Raw genomic sequence first — 21,312 nt, 5'->3', positions numbered from 1 at the left:
TTATTATTTTAACACACTTTTAACACCGTTGAGTTTTTTTATTAATAAACTAATGTAAGGATGATGTATGGCGCAGCTAACAGTATTGTGAGTGATGCATCGTACAGTACTCAAATACTATTTATGATATAGTAGGTATATATTTTTGGTACCTAACCGACGAAAATACACGAACAAAGTTGGTTCTCCAATATACCCTGAAAAAACGCGGTGGGACGCAGAAAATTATCATCAACGAAATCCTCACAGCATCAAAATCCATTTTCCATCGCCGCAAGCCAAAAAAAAACTAAACGTAATCCTTGAAAAATACATATGGCGGCGATATAGTCGGTTTTTTTCCGCCTTTTATTTCAATGACCGTCGGATGGAAACCAGTAAAATATTCGGGCGATGTTTGTACAAACTAGAACACATGCCTTTCCATAAACGCTTGCGGGAGTTTCGGCCACGGAATTCGGCTTACTTTTTGTTTGTGCTCAACGAACAGCTGAGATTGTGATTAAAATACCACCGTTATTGAGCGACAGCAGAATTACCTACGGGTGGCAAAAAATACGATTTAAAAAGAATAACTAAAATACTCATTTGAAAAGAGAATTTCAAATATATGATTGAAGCTAGCAATGCACTTATTTTCAGATACTGAATTTCAGCTGTACTTGTTCAGTTCAGTTGTAGTTGTTAATTCTACTCTTCTTAGCGTATGAAGAGGGTGATGATAGGCCTAGGCCCAGGGTGCGACAGGGTCCAACCAGAGTATGATGTATTGTAGGTATCAAATGAAACTAAGTACATATTCATAGATATTACGTAAAACTAAATGCAATGTTTCACTATAAAAATACTCCTACTTCTATTTGATTTTTCCATCAAAACTTAGACACAATGCTAAACGTTGTCATTTGGTTGTCAAACTCCAAATGTGCATAATTTTGATTTTTAAACACCTCTTAAACAAGTTTCATTTTTTTTATATATAATATTAACACAGATCCGATAAGAGTAGGTAAGTCGCATCGCTTGTTCGGCTTTTAAGTTTTTTTTGCCGGACTCTATTATAGCAGTTTAAAAATTCAATTTTGAACCGGCATTGGAGGCGATTTGGGTCAGATGGATTTTGGTCATCCATTTCATGCTTCACATTTTGTCTAAAGAAATGGTTTTGTGCTATTAATTTTCAGTACCGTAGCTTAATTTCGAACTTAATGAAGGATACGTTAAGTCAAAATTAAAATGCCATAGCGTGAAACTGTTAACTTGTTAAACAATAATGATTTAAACAATAATTATAATATAATATTCAATGCTTTTTATTAATTTATGTCTCTTTTTCACAGAATCACACTTTTCATTGTTTGACCACCACCTTTCCCACCACTTTTCTTTGTAATATTTGTACAATAAACAATTAAATAAATAAATAAATATAGAGCTTCCAAGTATTTTGTAATAATAATAATAAATAAATAATAAATAAAAAATGTTATTGCATTTTTGACGTTTCTTTATGTCTGGTAAGTAAATTTGGTTTTCTCTTGCAGTTATCAAATATGTATAGTAGTTTGCAATAGAAACCAGCAATCATGTAAACAAATATGGCGGACTGACATTGACAGCGTATTGTTTATGCCCATAGTGATGTTATAGTGTTCTAATTAGATTAAATATATAAGCCATAGACTATAAAATAAAACTGATTATATATAAATAAAGTGTTTATTAAAACAAATTTAAATCTTCGTCTTCGTCATCATCACTATCAGAAGTCGCCAGTGACCGTAATTATAAATGGAACCACTGTGTCATCGCTTGCCGTGTCTAAAATGCCGTCGAGCTTTTTCATTACTTCCTCTTCTTTTTTTGTTTTGGTTAATTATATTAAGCTCTTGAAAAAAATTTTTTATTGTATTCAAATAATATTAAATTAAAATAATTTATTGAATTAAAAATAAAAGATAACTTCAGATTACGAACAACACTAACTTTTCAATGACTTATAGAGTTCGATGAGTAAAAAACTAAGATGACAGCTTGTCAAATACTTCGAAATTTTTACGTTGCAAATGTTTTAACAAATTTAACTTATAAATACAAGTTAAATCGTGTTGAAGATAATGTGAAAACAATGGTGCGTTCGTTGAAATCAGACTATGTTCATAATTGATCGTCAAATGTATGTGATTACGGAGTAATCGTGACAATTTGGTTTGTTTACATGATTGCTGGTTTCTATTGCAAACTACTATATATGGGATTTCGAATGTCAAAAAACCAATAATATAAGGGTCAATTCAGACGTACCCCAACCACTCCACAGCCACAACCACACCACAACCACGCCGTGTGGTCGGGCGCACATTTTGTATTGAAAATGAATAATCCAATTCACACGTGCCACATTTTGCCGTTGTTATCGACCACCTGTGTAATACGACCACATCGCAACCACATCGCGTCGGCAACGCCGCCACGCGGCGGCGACACCGCGGCCACCTTCTCTCCCTACTAACTGAGTACGACCACGTGGTTACCACATCGCAACGACAGCGACAACCCAACCACATCGACATTTTGTCGCTGCCTCAACGCAACTGCAAAAAGCCGCTGTCACACTATTCAGACGTAACCACAGCTTGACCACATTTTGTCGCTGCGACGTGGTGTGGTTGTGGTACGTGTGAATTGACGCTAATGGACAGAGTATAGTAAGTATTATTTATAATTTTCTCTAATTTCCCAGTGACTGTAACATGATTAAGACTGGCTATCCCCCAAATATTTAATCAAATTTAAATCTATCACAGCCTTGCTTTGACTATATATAATTATACTATTAGAGCAAGATGGCGATAGCCTAGCGATATAAAGGCCAGCCTAATTAAGTATACATACTATATGACCCTCTGAGTTTTCTCTTCTTTTTAGCTTCAGTACATAATTTAATCAACTTAAACTTAGAGATAAGGTCGCCTATTGTTCATTGTTCCTAGTTTATAAGTTCTCTTTTTATATTTTAATTTGTGGTGTTCAATAAAGATATATTCTATTCTAAACTTAGGTTCCCTTTTTCGAACATCCTGTAGTTTACTACATTGTTGGCATGGAAACTTATGCATGTAACTTGTAGTTAAAACGTACAAAGTTTAAATTTAATTACAAGAGTCCTTCCTAGATCAAATTAAAGTTTGAGGAACAAACTTTCGATGTGTCTATAGGTAAATAAGTATTTTTATTTCACAATCCTTTTGCAATCAATATTGTTTACAGTTCCATAATGTTTGTCCTAGTATCTTATCTATTGAATGTTTCATACATAAATAAGTGTCGAAAGGTACGTTGGACCTATTCTAGGTTTCCTGATTCACAGTGTCGTGAAATCAGATTTCGACACTCAGTAATATAATTATGAATCATTAAGTATATTTAATGTTACCGTAAAAGCATTAAATCTATTAACGGTGAAATGTTTAGGAAAAGGTAGTGTTCAGATTCAGATAAGTGTACTTTATCCGCCTTATTATAAAATATGTATAGGCAAAACATACGTACCTAGTTCTAGTTTAAAACTTTCGACTACCTACTGTTATGTTTAAAATCTCTGGTCTAAAACCGGTTCAAGAAATCTTTAGTCTACGTTTTATATAAAGGTAAGGCGACAATGTTTTGTATCGACCAAGATTAATTTCTTACAAGAATGAGAGTTTGAAAGAAACGTAAAGACTGCGTTAGATTTACAAGGAAAAATCTTGTATTTTTTACTTTATTACGCCATAAATTATCACAGTTTGTCCTTTAGGGCCTCTGATAAAACCCAACTTGGACATGAATCATAAAACTGTCCGCCTTCTTAAAAAGTTTAGTTATCAATTTATTGCTATTACAAAAATTACGCTACTTATTAATACAATTCTTCTTATACCTTAAACTTTTACTTTAATTTCATTAGATAATGATTGTTAGAAAAGCTTTGGGAAATACATTGCTGTACTACAAGTTCACCCACGGACATAAAGAGAAAGATAAAATATTCTTTATTGCACACAAACAGAAACAGTTTCACAAACATAGAAAAGAAAAAGTACAATCGGCGGCCTTATTACTAAAAGTAATATCTTCCAGACAACCACATAGATAGGAAATAGACAATATGAAAATGGGTAACGTGTGAAAACAAGAGATATTTATAAATTGGAGCAACGGTCGTCGGTTCTTCGACATATACATAATTATATCGAAGACCCACTGGCTTAATTAATTTTATTCATGTTATATTACATGCAACGTTATGGATACTTCAGTAATCTTAAAGTCCTGATAACAAATCCTTATAAATATGAAGTGATACTTGACACTGTTTACACAGTCTGGCTAAATTTTGTGAAATAATTAATTTTAATGAATAATTACTTATTAAATTAATTTTAACAAAAATGTGTCAAACATTCAAAGTTATAATAACACTGCTTTGTGTGGTTATTAATTATGTGGTTTCCAGTGAAAGTAAGTCGAACTTATGAATAATATTTAGGTACCTACGTACTAAGGGAACAAAGCTTAAGCAAAAAGCAAAAGCTACATGTAAAAGGGCTACTGGGCGCCCAACGCCCAACGCTACGGCTGAGTATTTTATTGTTTTACTAGTTCCAGTCCAGAATTAATCGATATAAAAGATCGAAACCTAAAGATGCTACAAGCAAGGAAAGATTCCATGACAGAAACGACTCTGGAGAAGAACTGTGGAGGCCCTGAGTATAGGAATTATCATTATCAAAGTTGCTACTACTCCAACTAACATTCTACTATGGCACGGTAGATACGAGGTATTAATGTTATATTAAGGTATTGAATATTTATGTATATTTTTATTCCCTTCACAGAGAAAATAGTATGTTACTACGGGTCCTGGTCTTATTACCGTCACGGTAATGGGAAATTCGAGATAGAAAACATAAATCCACATTTGTGCACTCATTTGATCTACACTTTTGTTGGGCTCAATCAGGATGGTTCGATAGCTATACTGGACCCGTATTTGGACCTCAGCGATAATTGGGGAAGAGGTAACATATATATTTACCTTCATTGTTTTGTGATTAGAATAGTGCAGTATAGTTTTGGTAGGATCTGCTACCTTATAATGTTAGGAACAGAGAATGATCTTGCAGAAAATATGCTTTTTCTAATCTAGTAGTACATACACTTTTTCCAACAGAAGAAACAATAAAGAAATCATTTGTATTCGTCGTACACTCTTGACGAAAGTCAACTAAAAACTACTCCTGACTAGTAGTTTAGGGAATTTGTGTTTCAAATGCAAATTCAAATTAGTTATTAATTAAAAATTGACGAACATCAAAGATATTGTAATATACGGACCAGCATAACAAAACCACGTACCTATAATTTAAGCTAAACGACGCATTTTTCCAGGAAATATACCTAAATTCGCAGAGTTAAAATCACAAAATCCAAACCTAAAAACTATGATAGCAGTGGGGGGTTGGAATGAAGGATCGGGAAAGTATTCAACGGTGAGTACTTATATCTCCATATATCACATTGTGCTTAAAAGGTAACTTATTTTTTATTTATTTATAAATATCTAGGTCTCCAATCATCATCTTCAAAGCACGCCACTGGATGCGACCTATAGCTTTCCGTATCTACCAGCCACCTTACGCAAGTCGTCAGGTCTTCACCGCACCTAGCCGGAGGGCGTCCTACACTACGTTTGACAAATCGTGGTCTCCACTCCAGAACATGTTTAACGCCACCAGTTATCGGTTCTTAGACAGTTGTGACCAGCAACATATTATATAATTTCAGATGGCAAACGATCCACAACTTCGGCAGAATTTCGTCAACAGCGTTGTGGAAAATCTACAAAAGTTCAACTTAGATGGGTTCGACGTTGACTGGGAATACCCTAACCAGAGAGACTCGACTCACGGGGCCGTTGATATCGATAATTTCACAACACTGCTGAAAGAACTTAAAGAACAGTTTGTAAAGTATGGATACTTGTTGTCAGTGGCGGCAGCAGCCCTCAAACATTCGGCTAGTTTGTCATACAATATAGCAGCAATGTCCCAGTGAGTGACCGTTACATTACTAACAAACACATATAAAACAAAACACAATCACCAAATTAAATTCTTGTTCTCGACCAAAATCTCTCAAAAGGATCGCTCCAGAGTATTGGAGCGAATAGATCCTCAACTTTCTTCCTTCAGCCCTTTTCTACTCCTTCACCCAAATAACTTAGGTCATAGATGGTCAAGTAGGTTTTCTTAAGTTTATATTTATTATACGCTGCCTTTACCATTCGCTTTTTACCAAATTTTCATTGTTCTTCAGAACATGCGAATGCATTTTGTATATTTAAATGAACGATAATATTTAATTTGCAGACATGTGGATTTCGTAAATGTTATGGCATACGACTTTGCTGGTAGTTGGGACTCAGTGATAGGATACAACGCACCATTGTATGCAGGAGCTGACCAGGAGTCCAAGCCTGCTGAAGACTTGTGGACTGTTGAAACTGCTATTGAATACTGGTTAAGTGAAGGTAATGGAAAAGTAGAAAGTGTAGGCAAAATTTAATTTTTACATGAAATCAATAATTAAAGCACTTTTTCATTTATATAAATATAGGATTTCAAGCATCGTGTACAAGAGTTCCTTGCTTTAAATTTTGAGGTCTTTTCAGGGTGTCCACCAGAAAAGATAGTTCTTGGTTTGGCTCTATACGGTAGAACTTTCAGCCTTTCAAATCCTGAAGCGACGACCGCTGGATCATCTGCTTCGGGACCTGGACTCGCGGGTCTTTACACTGGCACTAGTGGGTTGATTGGATATAATGAGGTATGTACCTACTTTCATCTACAACAAACTATGAAAGTCTATTAGAGTGCCTGCTTATCTCATTTCTGCCTTTTCCAATACAATTATTATTCGTTCTTATTCATTCCGACCAGTAAACCATATTAATATCAGTAGTATACCAACAGAATTCTTAAGTTATTGTTATTATCTAGTGGAGCGATGTTAACTTCTAGAATAATCCTTAGTAGTAAGTTAACTATTGTTATTTTCAGTTTTGTGAAATTCAACTAACACAACCATACACAGTTAAGTTTGACAGTCAAGCCAGAGTTCCATACGCTTACAACGGTCGAAACTGGATCACCTATGATGATCCCAACTCTCTGACTGAAAAAGTAGAGTACGCTTTAGCTAAAGATATAGGAGGAGTAATGATATGGAGTATAGAGACTGACGATTTCCGAGGAATATGTGGTAATGCCTATCCATTACTAAGAGCTATAAACGAGGCATTAGGGAAACATGACACTGTCACCACCACTACAACAACAACAACAACTTCTACTGAAGGTAAGTGAATAATTAAGCTTATTATGTTTAGAAATAAAGTCATATTGTCAGTACATGTACGAGTGTTGTGGCGCTCCTTGGGAGAGGCCTATGTCCAGCAGTGGATGATTATTGGCTGATGATGATGATGATGTCAGTACATACACATAAGTAAAGTAGTCATATAAAATACGTTTCGGCCTTCTGAATAAATTTTAATTCATTAGGTACATACATTTCATGTTTTTTTCAGCTCCTACTACCGGACTATCGTCAACGTCAACAGATGCACCCACTACAACGACTTCTCAAGTGCCTTCGACTTCTACTACTACTAAATCTCCTGAATCAAGTTCCTCTGAACTTCCATCTACTACAGACACTTCAAGCTCAACCACTACTGAAACCAGTTCCGTTTCCTCATCAACTGATTCCCCAACTACTTCTACACCAGAGACTACAGCAACTTTGACTTCAACTTCGACACCGGTGACAACAATACCGACTTCTGCACCAGTGACTACAACTACTGTAACTTCACCTGCTTTATGTCAAGAAGCAGGAATCATTTCACATCCAGACGATTGTTCAAAGTTCATTTATTGTATTGACTACCCTGAAGGACTCATTCAGCCGGTAGTATTTCAATGTCCTAAGAATCTTCTTTGGGATCAAAGGATTTTAACATGTAATTATGTATCTTATGTTACCTGCTTATAAAATATAGACATCAAAATGCTGAACTAATCGGTATAATATTGGTGAATCAATTCGCAATATTAAAATACATTAAACATTCATTTCAAAAGTTGAATTGATTTTTTTTAATCACAAACCTACTTAGGTATAATAGGAATAAGTCAAAGATTTGTTTTATTTTTGCAGCTAGTCAGCAAGACAAGCGTCTCCAAAATTAGATTCTGAGGCTGTCTCCCTTATTTTTTTAAGATAACGAACACATCATTTCGTCTCAATAGATTGGCGCCGTTCCCTAAGATTGGAAGAGCCGATTTTTCTTGTACGTGTCCCGGAAAAGTCTTTTCTCTTTTTTGTGCCTCACAATTTGTGGCAGCCCTAATCACTGGTGACAATAAAGTGACAATAACAGAATGCCACTGATGTCGGAGGTGTTGAGTGGTGTCTTTATAATTGAAGTGGACTTTAATCGCTTCTTTGTTTTTCAGGGTACCTACTTACTACATTATTTTAGTGTTGTTTAGTAGGTATTTATGAGCTATTACTTAGGTAACTAGGTATTTAAGTACTCTTTCTGTTGTTTTTGGTAAGTAAATAGTTACTTACCGAAAAGTTATTTGTGATTCTGTTTTTCTTGTTAGGTAAAATGTTGCAATTTTATGAAAGTATTAAGTATAAAACCCTTTTGTTTATCATTATCGCGTTGCTTGTTTGATACTAGAACAACTTACAATCTACAGGTAGGTACCTATCAGCAATTACCCGGACCAACTTCTTCCACTAAAAAGGCCATCTTCCGTCAAAAAGTTTACTAAGTACCTATCTAACCTAGCTACGTACCTGGGGGGCTACTCTACACTGACGAAAAACGAACGAGCCGTAGCCTGTCGTGCAATCGACACGTTTCGACAAGATGTCGTGGCTGACGCAGCAGGACTCCGAAACATAGTTTTTCGTCATATAGAGTGACCCCGCATTTTGTACGGTCAGGGACTCAGCAGTCAATTTTATATCTTTTGTTTGAAGCTATTGAAATAAATAACGTTTTGTAGAGTGACCCCGCTGGCTACACAATAATCACGGGCACGTACCCACGGCCGCTAACTTTGTAGCTGGCAACACTGCCTCTCTCCAACTCATCAAAAGTCACTCCGTCATCGGCAGTGCGTCGCTGGTTTTATTCAGCCCCTACCACGAGTTGTCGCTGCGTTGGGGCCCGTCGGGTTTTGTTGCGGTATATTAACTCAAGTGGGTAAATAGTTTGTACCTAGTTAGGAAATTATTTACGTAAGAGTTTAATGAACAGAAACTAGTGAAGCTACCTGTGGGATAAAAGATAATATATGCTGTCACTGACAGTATCCATTATCCAGACATTGTTAGACAGGCCTAAAGCACAGTACCTATAATAAATTTTATAATTTATTTTTATATTTACCGTTTTTAACACCCCAATACCTAGGTAGCTGACTGCCTGAATGCGCTGGTATTGCCTACGCAACTAAACGCAGGTCCATGATGTACTTATGCCAGGGAGAATGCTGAGGAACAATATTAAATAATTAAGAGTACCTACCTATATTACATAGTGTAGGACGCCCTCCGGCTAGATTGGGTGACGACTGTTATGACTGTGAAAGATTATGATTGTATGCGGAAAGCTATACCTGGCATTCGTGCTTTGGGAGGCCCAACAACCAACAGTGGACTGCAATAGGCTATGATGTGATGTGAAGAACCTATTGTTATGTGCCTACTAACTACTTAACTACTAAAGAATTCGCTCTACAATCTAACATCGAGAACCCGTAGTAACTTCTGGAACATGTACACGGATCAAAACTTGACTCTCACAAGTTGAGAACTCTTTCAAATGCTTGTTTTATTACCAACACTTTTTTATACAGAGCGAGTGCAAAAACTTCAGAGACAAATTGGCTTTACGTGCCATGTTTGTTTATTATGGGGGAGCGGGAGTCATGGCAAATGTGGAGACATTTCTCGTAACGGAGATAGAAGTTGTGGTGCCTTGTTGATAAGAGAGTGTACTGTGATAAGAGAGTTTCACCTAATTTAGATTCAAGTTAGGTATATAAGTATACTTACCTAGTTACCTACTTGGTTTTGTTATTTTAAACTTTGTAACTACCTATCTACTGTCGGTTCAGCAGGCTTTAGAACCATGATACGAGGACGGACGTAATGGACTACAGTCGTCGAAATATAATAGGCCCGTTTGGACAGCTACAAAATGTATGCGATGACATCTAGGGCCACTTGCACAAACATTTAAATCTAGATTTAGTGTCAAATCTAGATTTAAGAAACGTCAATCCATATAAAATTTGACACTAAATCGAGATTTAACACTAAATCTAGATTTAATATGTTGATGCAAGTGGCCCCTAGTGTCAAATCAAAATCATTAAAAATCTAGACAATAAGATACTATTGGTGCCTTAAAAGTTCTTTTTCCTGTCGACCGTTAAATTATAAGCCAGAATATGTGTTTTTTATGTATTTCATAAAGTAAATCAAGAGTAAGTATTACCTATAACCATTTCGACGACTGTAAGACGGACGTAATGGACTAGGACGGATGTAATGGAGGACCTACTAACTAACTGATAATATTTTGTAGTCGTTGCCTATCTGTCTTCGGTTCGGATGCTTCGCGCAATGTGTTATAAACAATCTAGGTAAGTACTTATCACTTAGGTACAGTCATGTGCATAAACATGATGTAGTTAGGTACTTACTTAGACAATGCCAGTCAAATAGTAGAATTTCAGTTCATTAGGCTCCTGCCTAAATATTGTCTCTGCAGATGATCTGCCATGGATCTGCCTTTATGTTCATTCTGCCATTATATTGTTCAGCTTACCATGCCTCATGAAAGCCTCATGAAAAACGCTTCGTAAAAACCAAAAAGCACAAAATAAACGCCGTGAAACGCGGAGCACTGAAAAGAGCCCATGGTATTTTTCATTGTAGCAACAACACAAAACAAATGTCAAACTGACACTGCCATGACAATGACATTTGATTTGACATTGTTTTGACACTTCAATTGCATTTGCATTTTGGAGGAAATTGTTGTCCTCTTGCCGAATATTTTAATTTTATAATTACCAGAAGATTATTACTATTAGTAGCCCTAATAAATATCATTTTTTTACACACAATGGCCTCTACATCAAAAGGAGATCTACCCGCATCGTCGGATGTTCAGGAAAACCCGACTAATGAATTGGAACCAGGTGCATGTCCAGAAAGTGTTATAAATCCTACAGATTCATTCGAGGAGTTTGCGTCTGAAATGAGTACTTCATTATTAGAGAGGAAATCATCCCTCACACCTCACAGTAGCACTATCAGTGAAATACAAAGTGAAATTGGCCAGAATGATAAAGAACCGATTAAAACTGTGAAATCTAGTGATGATCTACAAACAGATGTAAGTTTTTGATATTGTGTATTTGATTTAAAATAGTGGAAAATATGAATTAAAATAATGAGAATAAGCCTAGACTGTACCTTTACTTATAAGAAAAATTCTTACATAGCTTTACAGAGAACAAAGTTAGATTGTTCTATTTACATTCTTTATCAGCCTAATCAACATGTCACATTTAATTCAGAAAAAATAATTTCTGCAAACACAACATTATTTAAAACTTTTCAGGATTCAGTGTCTGCTTCAGCCAGTACTTCAAACATATGTGAACAGAATGGTGATGAAGATGATGATGATGATGTGCTGGACTACTTGCAGTCTCCAGAGCTGGTCAATAAGGAGAAACATGTCTTCATACTCAGTTCTGCCGGGAAGCCCATTTATTCCAGGTGTGCAAAGATGGATTATAAGTATTTTCTTCTTCAGTATAGTACAAATATCTGTATAATATTGTATACTTTTGGTATTGCATGCACACAAGACTGGACCAGTAAGGTTCCCCATTTACCTTTTGAGGTAGCTGAGATAGCTAGGAAATTACATAGAAAAATTATGAAAATCCTCTATTTCAATTATTTTCTTCTGTATCCAAAATCATTGTTCATTCCTGTCAGTCAAAATTACCCATGCATCATCTTTCCAAAGTAATATACCTACATAAATATTTTAACATCATTTATCTCTTTCTATTCCCAGATATGGCAGTGAGGACAAGTTAGCTGGTATGTGTGGGGTCATCCAAGCATTAGTTAGTGTGGTAGAAGACCAAAACCAGGATATACTGAGATCCATCATGACTAATGATTGCAAGGCGGTGTTCCTAGTCAAGGGACCACTCATACTGGTTGCTGTGTCCAAGTCTAATGAGAATGAGACACAGCTAGTGCTACAGTTAAAGTGAGTAGCTAGATATCGTTCATTTAATAAAATAACTTTGTTATATGTAAATAAAATTGAAAAACATAACAAAATAGGGAGATGGGGTTTGACTACACATCAAAGGTAATAATAATATGTGGGGACATCTCACACATGGCCTTCCGACTTATAAATATCCATAATCTAATTTGACTTCTCTCAAAAAATCCATAAAGTGAGCTTTAACTTGTGCAACATAACCTAGAGATAAACCTTTTATAGCAATGTGAAAGCCTGCATGAAAAGCTAGTAACATCACAAAAGGTTAAAAATGAAATCATTTTCTTAATTCCAGCTACGCATTCAACCAAATAGTCTCAGTACTGACACTGACACAACTGAACCGCATATTTGAACAGCGAAGAAACTACGACTTGCGCAGACTGCTGTCCGGAGCTGAGCGACTTATAGACCACTTACTTATATTCATGGAGAAAGACCCAGCATTTCTACTTGGTGCAGTAAGATGCTTACCACTACCAGTGAGCGCTAGAGAGAACATTACAAATGCTATAATCTCTGCCTGCAGCAAAATAAGAGATCTGGTCTTCGCTATACTGATTGCGGGTAATCAGTTGATAACTTTGGTCAGAATGAAGAAGTATACTCTGCATCCGTCAGATATACATTTGCTGTTTAATCTTGTGAGAAGTTCTGAGAGTTTTAAAACGGCTGAAAGTTGGACGCCAATTTGCTTGCCGAAGTTTGATTCGACGTGAGTATTACGTATTTAAAGTCATCACCATAAATTATATTATTATACTAGCTGACCCGGCGAACTTCATACCGCCTCTTACCCTACCCTACACTACCCTACCTTACCCTACCTTACCCTACACTACCCTACCTTACACTACACTACCCTACACTGCCCTACCCTACACTACCCTACCCTACCCTACCCTACACTACCCTACCCTACACTACACTACACTACACTACCCTACACTACACTACCCTACCCTACTTCTACTTTTCTTAACTTTTAAACCTTCCCTGGAACTCCACGAATATTTCAAGACCAAATGACCTAAATCGGTTCAAGCCGTTCTCGAGTTTTAGCGAGACTAACGAACAGCAATTCATTTTTGTCATATATGTAGATAGCTGTTCCCGCGCGCTTCGCTTCGCCCTAAAAAGTTTTCCCGTGGGAATTCCGGGATAAAAAGTAGCCTATGTTCTTTCCCAGGGTCTATACCGTATGTATACCAAATTTCATTCAAATCCAGTCAGCCGTTTTGGCGTGAAAGAGTAACAGACAGACAGACAGACACAGTTACTTTCGCATTTATAATATTAGCTGTTCCCGCGCGCTTCGCTTCGCTCTAAAAAGTTTTCCCGTGGGAATTCCGGGATAAAAAGTAGCCTATGTTCTTTCCCAGGGTCTATACCGTATGTATACCAAATTTCATTCAAATCCATTCAGCCGTTTTGGCGTGAAAGAGTAACAGACAGACAGACAGACACAGTTACTTTCGCATTTATAATATTAGTAATTAGTAAGGAGTAAGGATAACTTTAAGTGGGCAAAGTACAGGACGATTGGTAAGTCGATGCACTTTAAAAACTGATAGAGGAAGGCATTTCCAGTTGATTGAACCCTATAAATGTCTTATCCAAAACTGTAAAACTTTAGACAAAGATACATTGTATATTTTGGTTGGGTTAAACTTTCAACCCTATCTTAAACGATTCCGATATTCCCTTACCTTATAAAATATTGATATTTCCAGGGGATTCCTTCACGGCCACGTATCCTACTTGGCCGACGACTGCCAGGCGTGTCTGCTTCTACTCACAGTGCAACGAGACGCCTTCTTCCCGCTGTCACAGGCGAAACACACTATCACAGGTACATATACCTATTATAACATAACATAAGGTAAGGTAAGCGTCAACCTTTCAACGGACATATTATTATTAAGGCATTCAGTATTCATTGTATAGAAATTCACCATACATTTATGAAAAACCGTTTAGTCCGATACCGATAGCCACCTATCGCTACCACAGACACAACAGTAGTAGTAGTAGTAGAACTAGTACCCTATCACTTTCAATACTTACCTACATTTATATATTTTTTCAGAGAAATTAAGACGGTCCAACTGTTTGACCTCAATCAACGATGCGCTGAATAGGAACGAAGATTTGCCGACTTCGAATCCACTGAAATACATAGGTAGGTGATTCATCATAAATTAATACCTATAGCCTCCTATAGGACCAATATAAGTTACTAGTACATTCTGGTTAAGATACGCATGGGACTATTTTGAATGTTTTTTGAATAACGATCGACGGAGAAATGTACCTATACTTATTAGAAGATTTATCACAAATTAACCTGTTCGGACATTCGTAGTTATGTATTTTAATTGGTTTGGTTCTTAGGTACACTATTCTACTCAGGCACTTAAAATATGTACATACTCGTACCTTCTTTAAAAAGTTATGAGGCTGCTATTACGTACCTATTCACTAATACATAGCCAAAATTAACCTACCTAATCTTATTTACTATTTTCCAGGTATTCCAGAAATCCGACATTTCATGTACAAGTGTAGGTTTACAGCGCAACTGTTTACATCAGATCCTCTTAGTCTGGAGAGATTACAGGACTACAGAATAAGGCATAAGGAGGGCGGGGATATTTCCACGAAAAAACCTGAAAAAATGTCCGATATTGACTATGTGAAGAAGTATAGGAAGTTTTGTAATCAAATTCATGCCAAGTTGATCTTTAGATCGAATGCCGAGGATACTATTTTGGTTTGGGTAAGTGCATCTTTGATTTCTCTTTATATCTTTCATTACATAGAAATACAACAAGAAATACAACATTAGAAAGTAAATGCTAAGGAGCGGAGGTTTACATTCCTATTCATTTGCACTATAATATTTACATACCTATACAGTGTAAACTCTATATAACGACACTGAAGGGACTGTGCATTTTATGGCGTTATAGAGAGTTGTCGTTAAATGGAGAGAAGAAAAATTAGAATTAAAAAAAAAAGTTTATTTCTGACTATTGTTTGTAGTTATGTACATCAAAAAGAATCTTATATTTGATCGCTACTGCGTATAGTCTATTTTTGTCTCACGTCTTTTGCTGCACCAGTAATTTTGTTGGATTTTTTTACTTATTTTATTCATATCTTGCGATATTGAGGCATCTGGGTGATAAAGGAAGTAATTTTCCAACAATTTAGCTGCGTCCAGAGCATCTTGAATGCTTGGCGGAGGCTCAGACTCGTCCGTCTCATGTTCATCTTCTTGTTCTTGATCCTCAAGTTTTATCACCGAATCCAAATTTGCTTTGTCTGTGAGTGAAGTTGTTGTAAGCAAGCAGTCATCTACTTCGATGTAGGTTTGAAGAGATACCGTATTTCCTTCCATGTTGAACTGACAAATCCACTTAGTTAATAGAAGGTCATCGTCACTATCAAACTCAGGTTCTACTTTCACCTCATCAATCATAGAATTGGTAAATAGTCCAGCATGTCGAAAAGAGTTATGTATAGTTGTCGGTGTCACTTCTTCCCACGCTTTAGATAATAATGTTACTGCATGCAGCATATTAACAGAAGTTTTTCCTTCAGATTCGACGAGTTCCATCAATAATTTCCTTCTGTAGTGACCCTTGAGGCCTTTTATTACACTTTGGTCCATTGGCTGTAAGACACTAGTCGAATTTAGAGGAAGAAATGCCAACTCTATGTTTTGAAGGTTAGATATAAACGGGTGAGCAGGGCATTTGTCAACAAGAAGTAATATTTTTCGTCCCTCTAATTCTGCATCCCAGTTTCGCACTTCTTCTTCAAAAAGTTGACTCGTCATCCAAGCTGATTTATTAGCTTTATACGTCACTGGCAATTTTTTAATGTTCTTAAAACAGCGTGGATTTTTCCATTTGCCTATTACCATTAGCTTTCTTTTTTCTGTGCCATCCATGTTAGCAGCCACAAACACCGTAATACGTTCCTCGGAAAGCTTTCCTCCTACACACATTTCCGCTTTAAATTTCAGAGTTTTATCTGGAGTCAACTTATAGAAAATTCCTGCTTCATCAGCATTGAAAATGTCACTTGGGGCGTATTTTTCTGTGAATTTTGACCACACTCTATTGATCCAATCATCAGTCACATTCGCATCAAGACTTCGTGCTTCGCCACTTATTTTTCCATAGTTGATATGATGACGTTGCTTGAACTTTCCGAGCCATCCTTCTGAAGCTTTGAAAGAAGTTAACCCAAGTTCTTCAGCAAAATTCTCCGCTTTAGCTTTCAAGAGTGGCCCTGAAATAGGCATATTATTCTGGCGCTGTTGGTGAAACCATGATATTATTGCTTGATCCAAATCTTCGTATTTTGGTTTCTTTAATTTTTTGGAAGATTTCCCCGCGCCCTCAGCTTGGAGAATTTTTTCTCTGTTTTTCCATATTGTGGACACGGTAGAACGACTAAATCCAAAACGTTTGCCAACATCACTTATCTTCTCTCCCGTTTCTATTGCACGTATCAGTAAAACTTTTTCGTCAATACACAGTGATTTTCTTTTACAAGCCATGTTTACAGTTTGAAAGTTTGTGAGCAACTAAAAACTAAAGAATAAAATAACGTATAAGTAGACAATCCATGATCCCTACTTATTAGTCATGGTCAAGCAAGATCAGTCTACACGTGCAAGCCCAATTGTAAACAATCCCAATTTGTAAACAAAAGAACGAATTTCTTAGAAAGTTCGGTATGCGGGATGCCCACAGTCGAGTTTATTGCAGGCTAGGACAATAAAGCGACAAAAAACGTACACAGCTGCGCAGTTTTAACTAAAATCAGCAACTTAAAAGGTTTATTACTCATTGTTGTCGTTATTGAGAGTGGGTGTAATCAGCCGTTTTCCTTGACAGCTGCCAGTTGAGTTTTTGAGCAAGCCGATAGATGTCGTGACAACATAGTGTACAGTACCTACTGTCAAATATTGCACACACAGAACAAAGAGGTTGACGTTTTTAACTCAGAATAAGAACTCACTACTTTTAATAGCATCTCTATTTAGTCTAGTTTACAAGTCCAGCCCCCGTATTATGTAACTCCGAGTGGGGTTGGTTGGTATAAAATGGCTGACAACTTATTATTAATTAATAACTTTTTACTGACTTATCTGATTTCACAAACGTTTATGTTGAATGTAAGGATATATTGGTAGGCTTCTTGCATATTTCTTTCACTAAGATTTTTGGTGTTTTCGGTTAATAAGTCTCTAAGTTGATACCAATTATCACCGGTTGCTAACTCTCAAAAAGTTACAAAATCTTCTTTGTAATATGTAATTTTTTTAACACGGCTCATTCATTGTAATGATATGTACCTACAAGCTAAACCAACCAAAACGAATTTATTTCGACGCTTTAGAGAGTTTGTCGTTATATCGAGTGACGTTACATTGAGTTTAGGTACACTATATTTTTCTTTGTATTGTTCTGTTTGTATTTTTTTTGCACTTTCCCCTTTTCTTGTTACAATTTCTCTTCCCAGGAAATTAATAGGTACTATAGCTTGACAACTTCGTGCGCGACCCTCCTTGCGGGGTGAAAGAAGTGGCGGGGGCGAGGTAGCACGACATTTTACACACGGAGAAAAGTGTCCCCGGATAAATCTCGCGATAACGTGTCACTATTTGTGACGTAATGTAAGAGTAAATTATGTTGATCAATAAAAACTAGTTTCATTATTTAGGGTGGATTCGACCAAGCTCGAGTAACTTTTTACTCACGAGTAAACTACCAGTTACTCGGGAGTAAGCAGATTTTGCATTCTACCAAACCTCGGCCAAACCAAGATTCGGCACACGGTTCTACAGGAAACCCTCGAAGATTATAAAGTTGTCGGGGAGTGGGCACGAGCTAGCGGTGGTTGGTCCATGATTCGATCAGCCAGGTCGTTGGTATCGCCATTCATCATCACACCCCAGAAATAAAGGCACAGATAGGTAGTACACACTCGATTTATTCGGAATTACAGATCAATGTTACAAAATACACGAGGATGCACTTGATACAGTTCGATTAACTTTGATAGCGAAACGTTGTGATCTCTGCGGAAGGTGCATAACCGACCCGTTCTATAATTCAAATCAGAATTACAGTCCGTCCCCGCTCAACCGACTACCCACCTAACCTTTTTATTTTTTAATATGCACCGTCCACAGATTCCACGCAAACTGCCAACATTTCAAGTGACGATTTGACGTTTCGATTAATCGAATAAATTTAGTAAACCTAATTATAAAGCAAGGTAAACTCAAAATCTTCTTGAACTCCGACATAGTTTTATAATGCGATTTCATCTATTTGCGAAATTATACGATTTGTTGTTTTGGCGTTATTTTATTGACGAATTATAGATAATAATAATAATAATATGATTATTAAAATTCAAAAGGCAAATATTCCAAGAATTGTGGCGGTTCTGGCCTCAACACTCATCCTAAGACTAATGGTCTCAGGATCAGTGGTCTCTTGTGCGTCGAACTCAGATTATGACAGATTTTACAACATATGTGGCCGCCTCGACTGCTCGGCCGAGACTGCCGTACAGTGTTGCCAGTCCCATTGAACCATTTCGGACGGTATTTTACCTAAAAGCGGACGGTTTCTTATAAAAAGGGACGGTTTAAAAAAAAAATTACGATCTGTAAGTGTATCAAATTAATAAGGCTGTTTTATCTTATAAGGCCGATAAAGAGTTATGAGCTGTTGATTTTTTTGGTGATAGATATGTATAAGTACTGCGGAAGCACTTACCCCCATATTCATAGAAATGTTACAATACGTTTTAACTAATAAACTGTTTTGTCCCTCTCTGTCAAAGAACAAATTGTTCTTTGTCGGAGAGGGACAAAACAGTTTATTAGTTAAAACGTTCTGTAACTTCTCTATGAATAAGGGGGTTAGATTTCGAGAAAGAATTTTGTGAAATCTTATGATTTTCGTCAACTATAAACGGAACACCCACAGTGTAAACAAAAGTCGTTTTATTTGCTTGCCGTTCTAAATAATGTTAACCTATTTTGACACTTTTGACAGTCATTTGAATAATAATTTTGGGTTTTATTTATTAATTGTGTCTGTTTTTATTCGTGAATTTTTATCTGCGGATCATCGTTATGGGCAAAATAAAGTACCTAAATGAGCGCGTTCACTAAAAGACTCCGAACTTATTGCGTCCTAAACGGGACGGTGGATGCAAAGGGACGTCGAGGGGACGGTTCAGCGTCAAATAGGACGAAAATCGTCCCTTTTAGGACGATCTGGCAACGCTGCTGCCGTAATAATGACGTGCAGTGCACGCGTTGTCCTTCCCCGCTACCTCCCCGCTACCCACTGTCGTCTTGGGTACCTCGTCCCCTCCGCGTCTGTCACCCCGCAAGGAGGGTCGCGCACGAAGTTGTCGAGCTATAGTAATTGTACCGTCTATGTTGTGCATTTACTTGTGTAATTTCTGTGTGTGTGTGTGCAATAAAGAATTATCTATTATTAATTTATTACTAAGGATCATTGTGTTCATATTTTAAAACTTTATCATTCCTTTCAGGTGACCAACGGCTTTGAACTCTACGTAACATTCGATCCTCTCATGGAGAAGGACCACGCTATAAAAGCTGTCGACCGACTCCTCAGATGGATCAAGAAAGAGGAGCAGAGAATATTCATAATGAACGCTCCAACGTTCTAACCCTCAAAGTTTGCCGCTCTGAGTGGTATGATCAAAAACTCTATGCATAGGAACTCCAGTGCTGACGAGTAAATCTGTGATCTATTTTTATTAAATAGAGATATAATATAATTAAAATAATGTTACCTAATTAGATCTTGAGTATTTCTGAAGGCCTAGCACGGGGCTTAAGACACGCACATCAAGACGTGATATGAGTGTTACGTCGCGTTCACTTACATCGCGCAGCCTCGGGAGCGAGCGCGATGGAGAACTTTTGTCACAGCTTGACGCGCATTCTTGCGCCTCGTGCTAGGCTATCTGAATGATTAATATTATTTGGCAAGATGTTGATGATGATTTTTGCTTTTATTGGCTGTATGAGGAAGGTTTCGGACAGATTGTACTGTAGGTGTATTATCGGGCTGTTTTGTCCATGCTGAAATCGGTAACAAAATTAAAAAAAAAATACTGAAAGAATTTTCATAGTAACGTAATTTTTTTATAGGTAGATAAATTGGAAGGTCAACCTATTTTAGTGTGGATAAAACGGATGAGACACACTGTTTAAATGGCCAATGTTAATGTAGTATTTTCGAATGGCTATAACTAGCATTTGATGTAAGTAAAAGTATCGCATTTATAATATTTCAAAAGTTATATTATTATATAAAGTATAAAATAATTTCATGTATCTGCATCATCTGATCTTATTAATGTTTAGGAAATTATATAACTATTATCCTGTTGTATTAAATTTTATGTTTGTTAAAAATATGCAGATATGTTTACTATAATAACTATTCTCTAATGCTGAATAGCTTATCCTTGTCTTGGCCTATGCCTAATACAATATAATATTATTATGTATAGTGATAAAATTATTAGCCAATGGCCAAATTTAATACCCAGATAGGTAGATGAATCATGTAAGTATTATTTGTTATTAAATATTAAAATGGTACCTTTATCCAATTCATGAGATTCCAAGTATTTTTGTAAATATTATTTTACAAATGTAAATAAATGTACCTACATATATATTATAATTATCCTGTGTAATTGATATTTGAACAAAACGAATTATTTTATGTATGTACTTAGGTGAAAGAGAATGTAATTATTTATACTATGTAATGTAC

General features: G+C 36.4%; 2 protein-coding genes across 2 annotated transcripts; both read left to right on the top strand.

Annotated features, from left to right (window-relative positions):
* Positions 1 to 4,346: 4,346 nt before the first annotated feature.
* LOC105383909 (probable chitinase 2) lies at positions 4,347 to 8,178 on the top strand. The gene is made up of 8 exons (XM_048631437.1): positions 4,347 to 4,503; positions 4,881 to 5,063; positions 5,434 to 5,534; positions 5,830 to 6,095; positions 6,414 to 6,574; positions 6,716 to 6,870; positions 7,104 to 7,401; positions 7,634 to 8,178. The coding sequence occupies exons 1-8, from the start codon at positions 4,434 to 4,436 to the stop codon at positions 8,098 to 8,100; spliced, it is 1,701 nt and encodes a 566-aa protein (XP_048487394.1). The 5' UTR covers positions 4,347 to 4,433; the 3' UTR covers positions 8,101 to 8,178.
* A 2,960-nt stretch (positions 8,179 to 11,138) lies between these two features.
* Positions 11,139 to 21,312, top strand: LOC105383910 (protein SAND). Its single transcript, XM_038111224.2, has 8 exons — positions 11,139 to 11,533; positions 11,762 to 11,922; positions 12,230 to 12,430; positions 12,747 to 13,166; positions 14,185 to 14,303; positions 14,541 to 14,633; positions 14,983 to 15,230; positions 20,051 to 21,312. Exons 1-8 carry the CDS (start codon positions 11,261 to 11,263, stop codon positions 20,189 to 20,191), a joined length of 1,656 nt encoding a protein of 551 aa, XP_037967152.2. The 5' UTR covers positions 11,139 to 11,260; the 3' UTR covers positions 20,192 to 21,312.

Source organism: Plutella xylostella, chromosome 28 (genome assembly GCF_932276165.1).
Source record: "Plutella xylostella chromosome 28, ilPluXylo3.1, whole genome shotgun sequence".
NCBI classification, from domain to species: domain Eukaryota; kingdom Metazoa; phylum Arthropoda; class Insecta; order Lepidoptera; family Plutellidae; genus Plutella; species Plutella xylostella.
This window is presented reverse-complemented; position numbering and strand designations above follow the sequence as displayed.

Coding starts and splice junctions, on each gene's coding strand:
- LOC105383910 (XM_038111224.2), top strand. CDS start 11,261: ATGGCCTCTACATCAAAAGGAGATCTACCCGCATCGTCGGATGTTCAG. Junction 12,431..12,746: donor CAGCTAGTGCTACAGTTAAA/GTGAGTAGCTAG, acceptor TCTTAATTCCAG/CTACGCATTCAACCAAATAG. Junction 14,304..14,540: donor GGCGAAACACACTATCACAG/GTACATATACCT, acceptor ATATTTTTTCAG/AGAAATTAAGACGGTCCAAC.
- LOC105383909 (XM_048631437.1), top strand. CDS start 4,434: ATGTGTCAAACATTCAAAGTTATAATAACACTGCTTTGTGTGGTTATT. Junction 5,535..5,829: donor GATCGGGAAAGTATTCAACG/GTGAGTACTTAT, acceptor ATATAATTTCAG/ATGGCAAACGATCCACAACT. Junction 6,871..7,103: donor GGTTGATTGGATATAATGAG/GTATGTACCTAC, acceptor TGTTATTTTCAG/TTTTGTGAAATTCAACTAAC.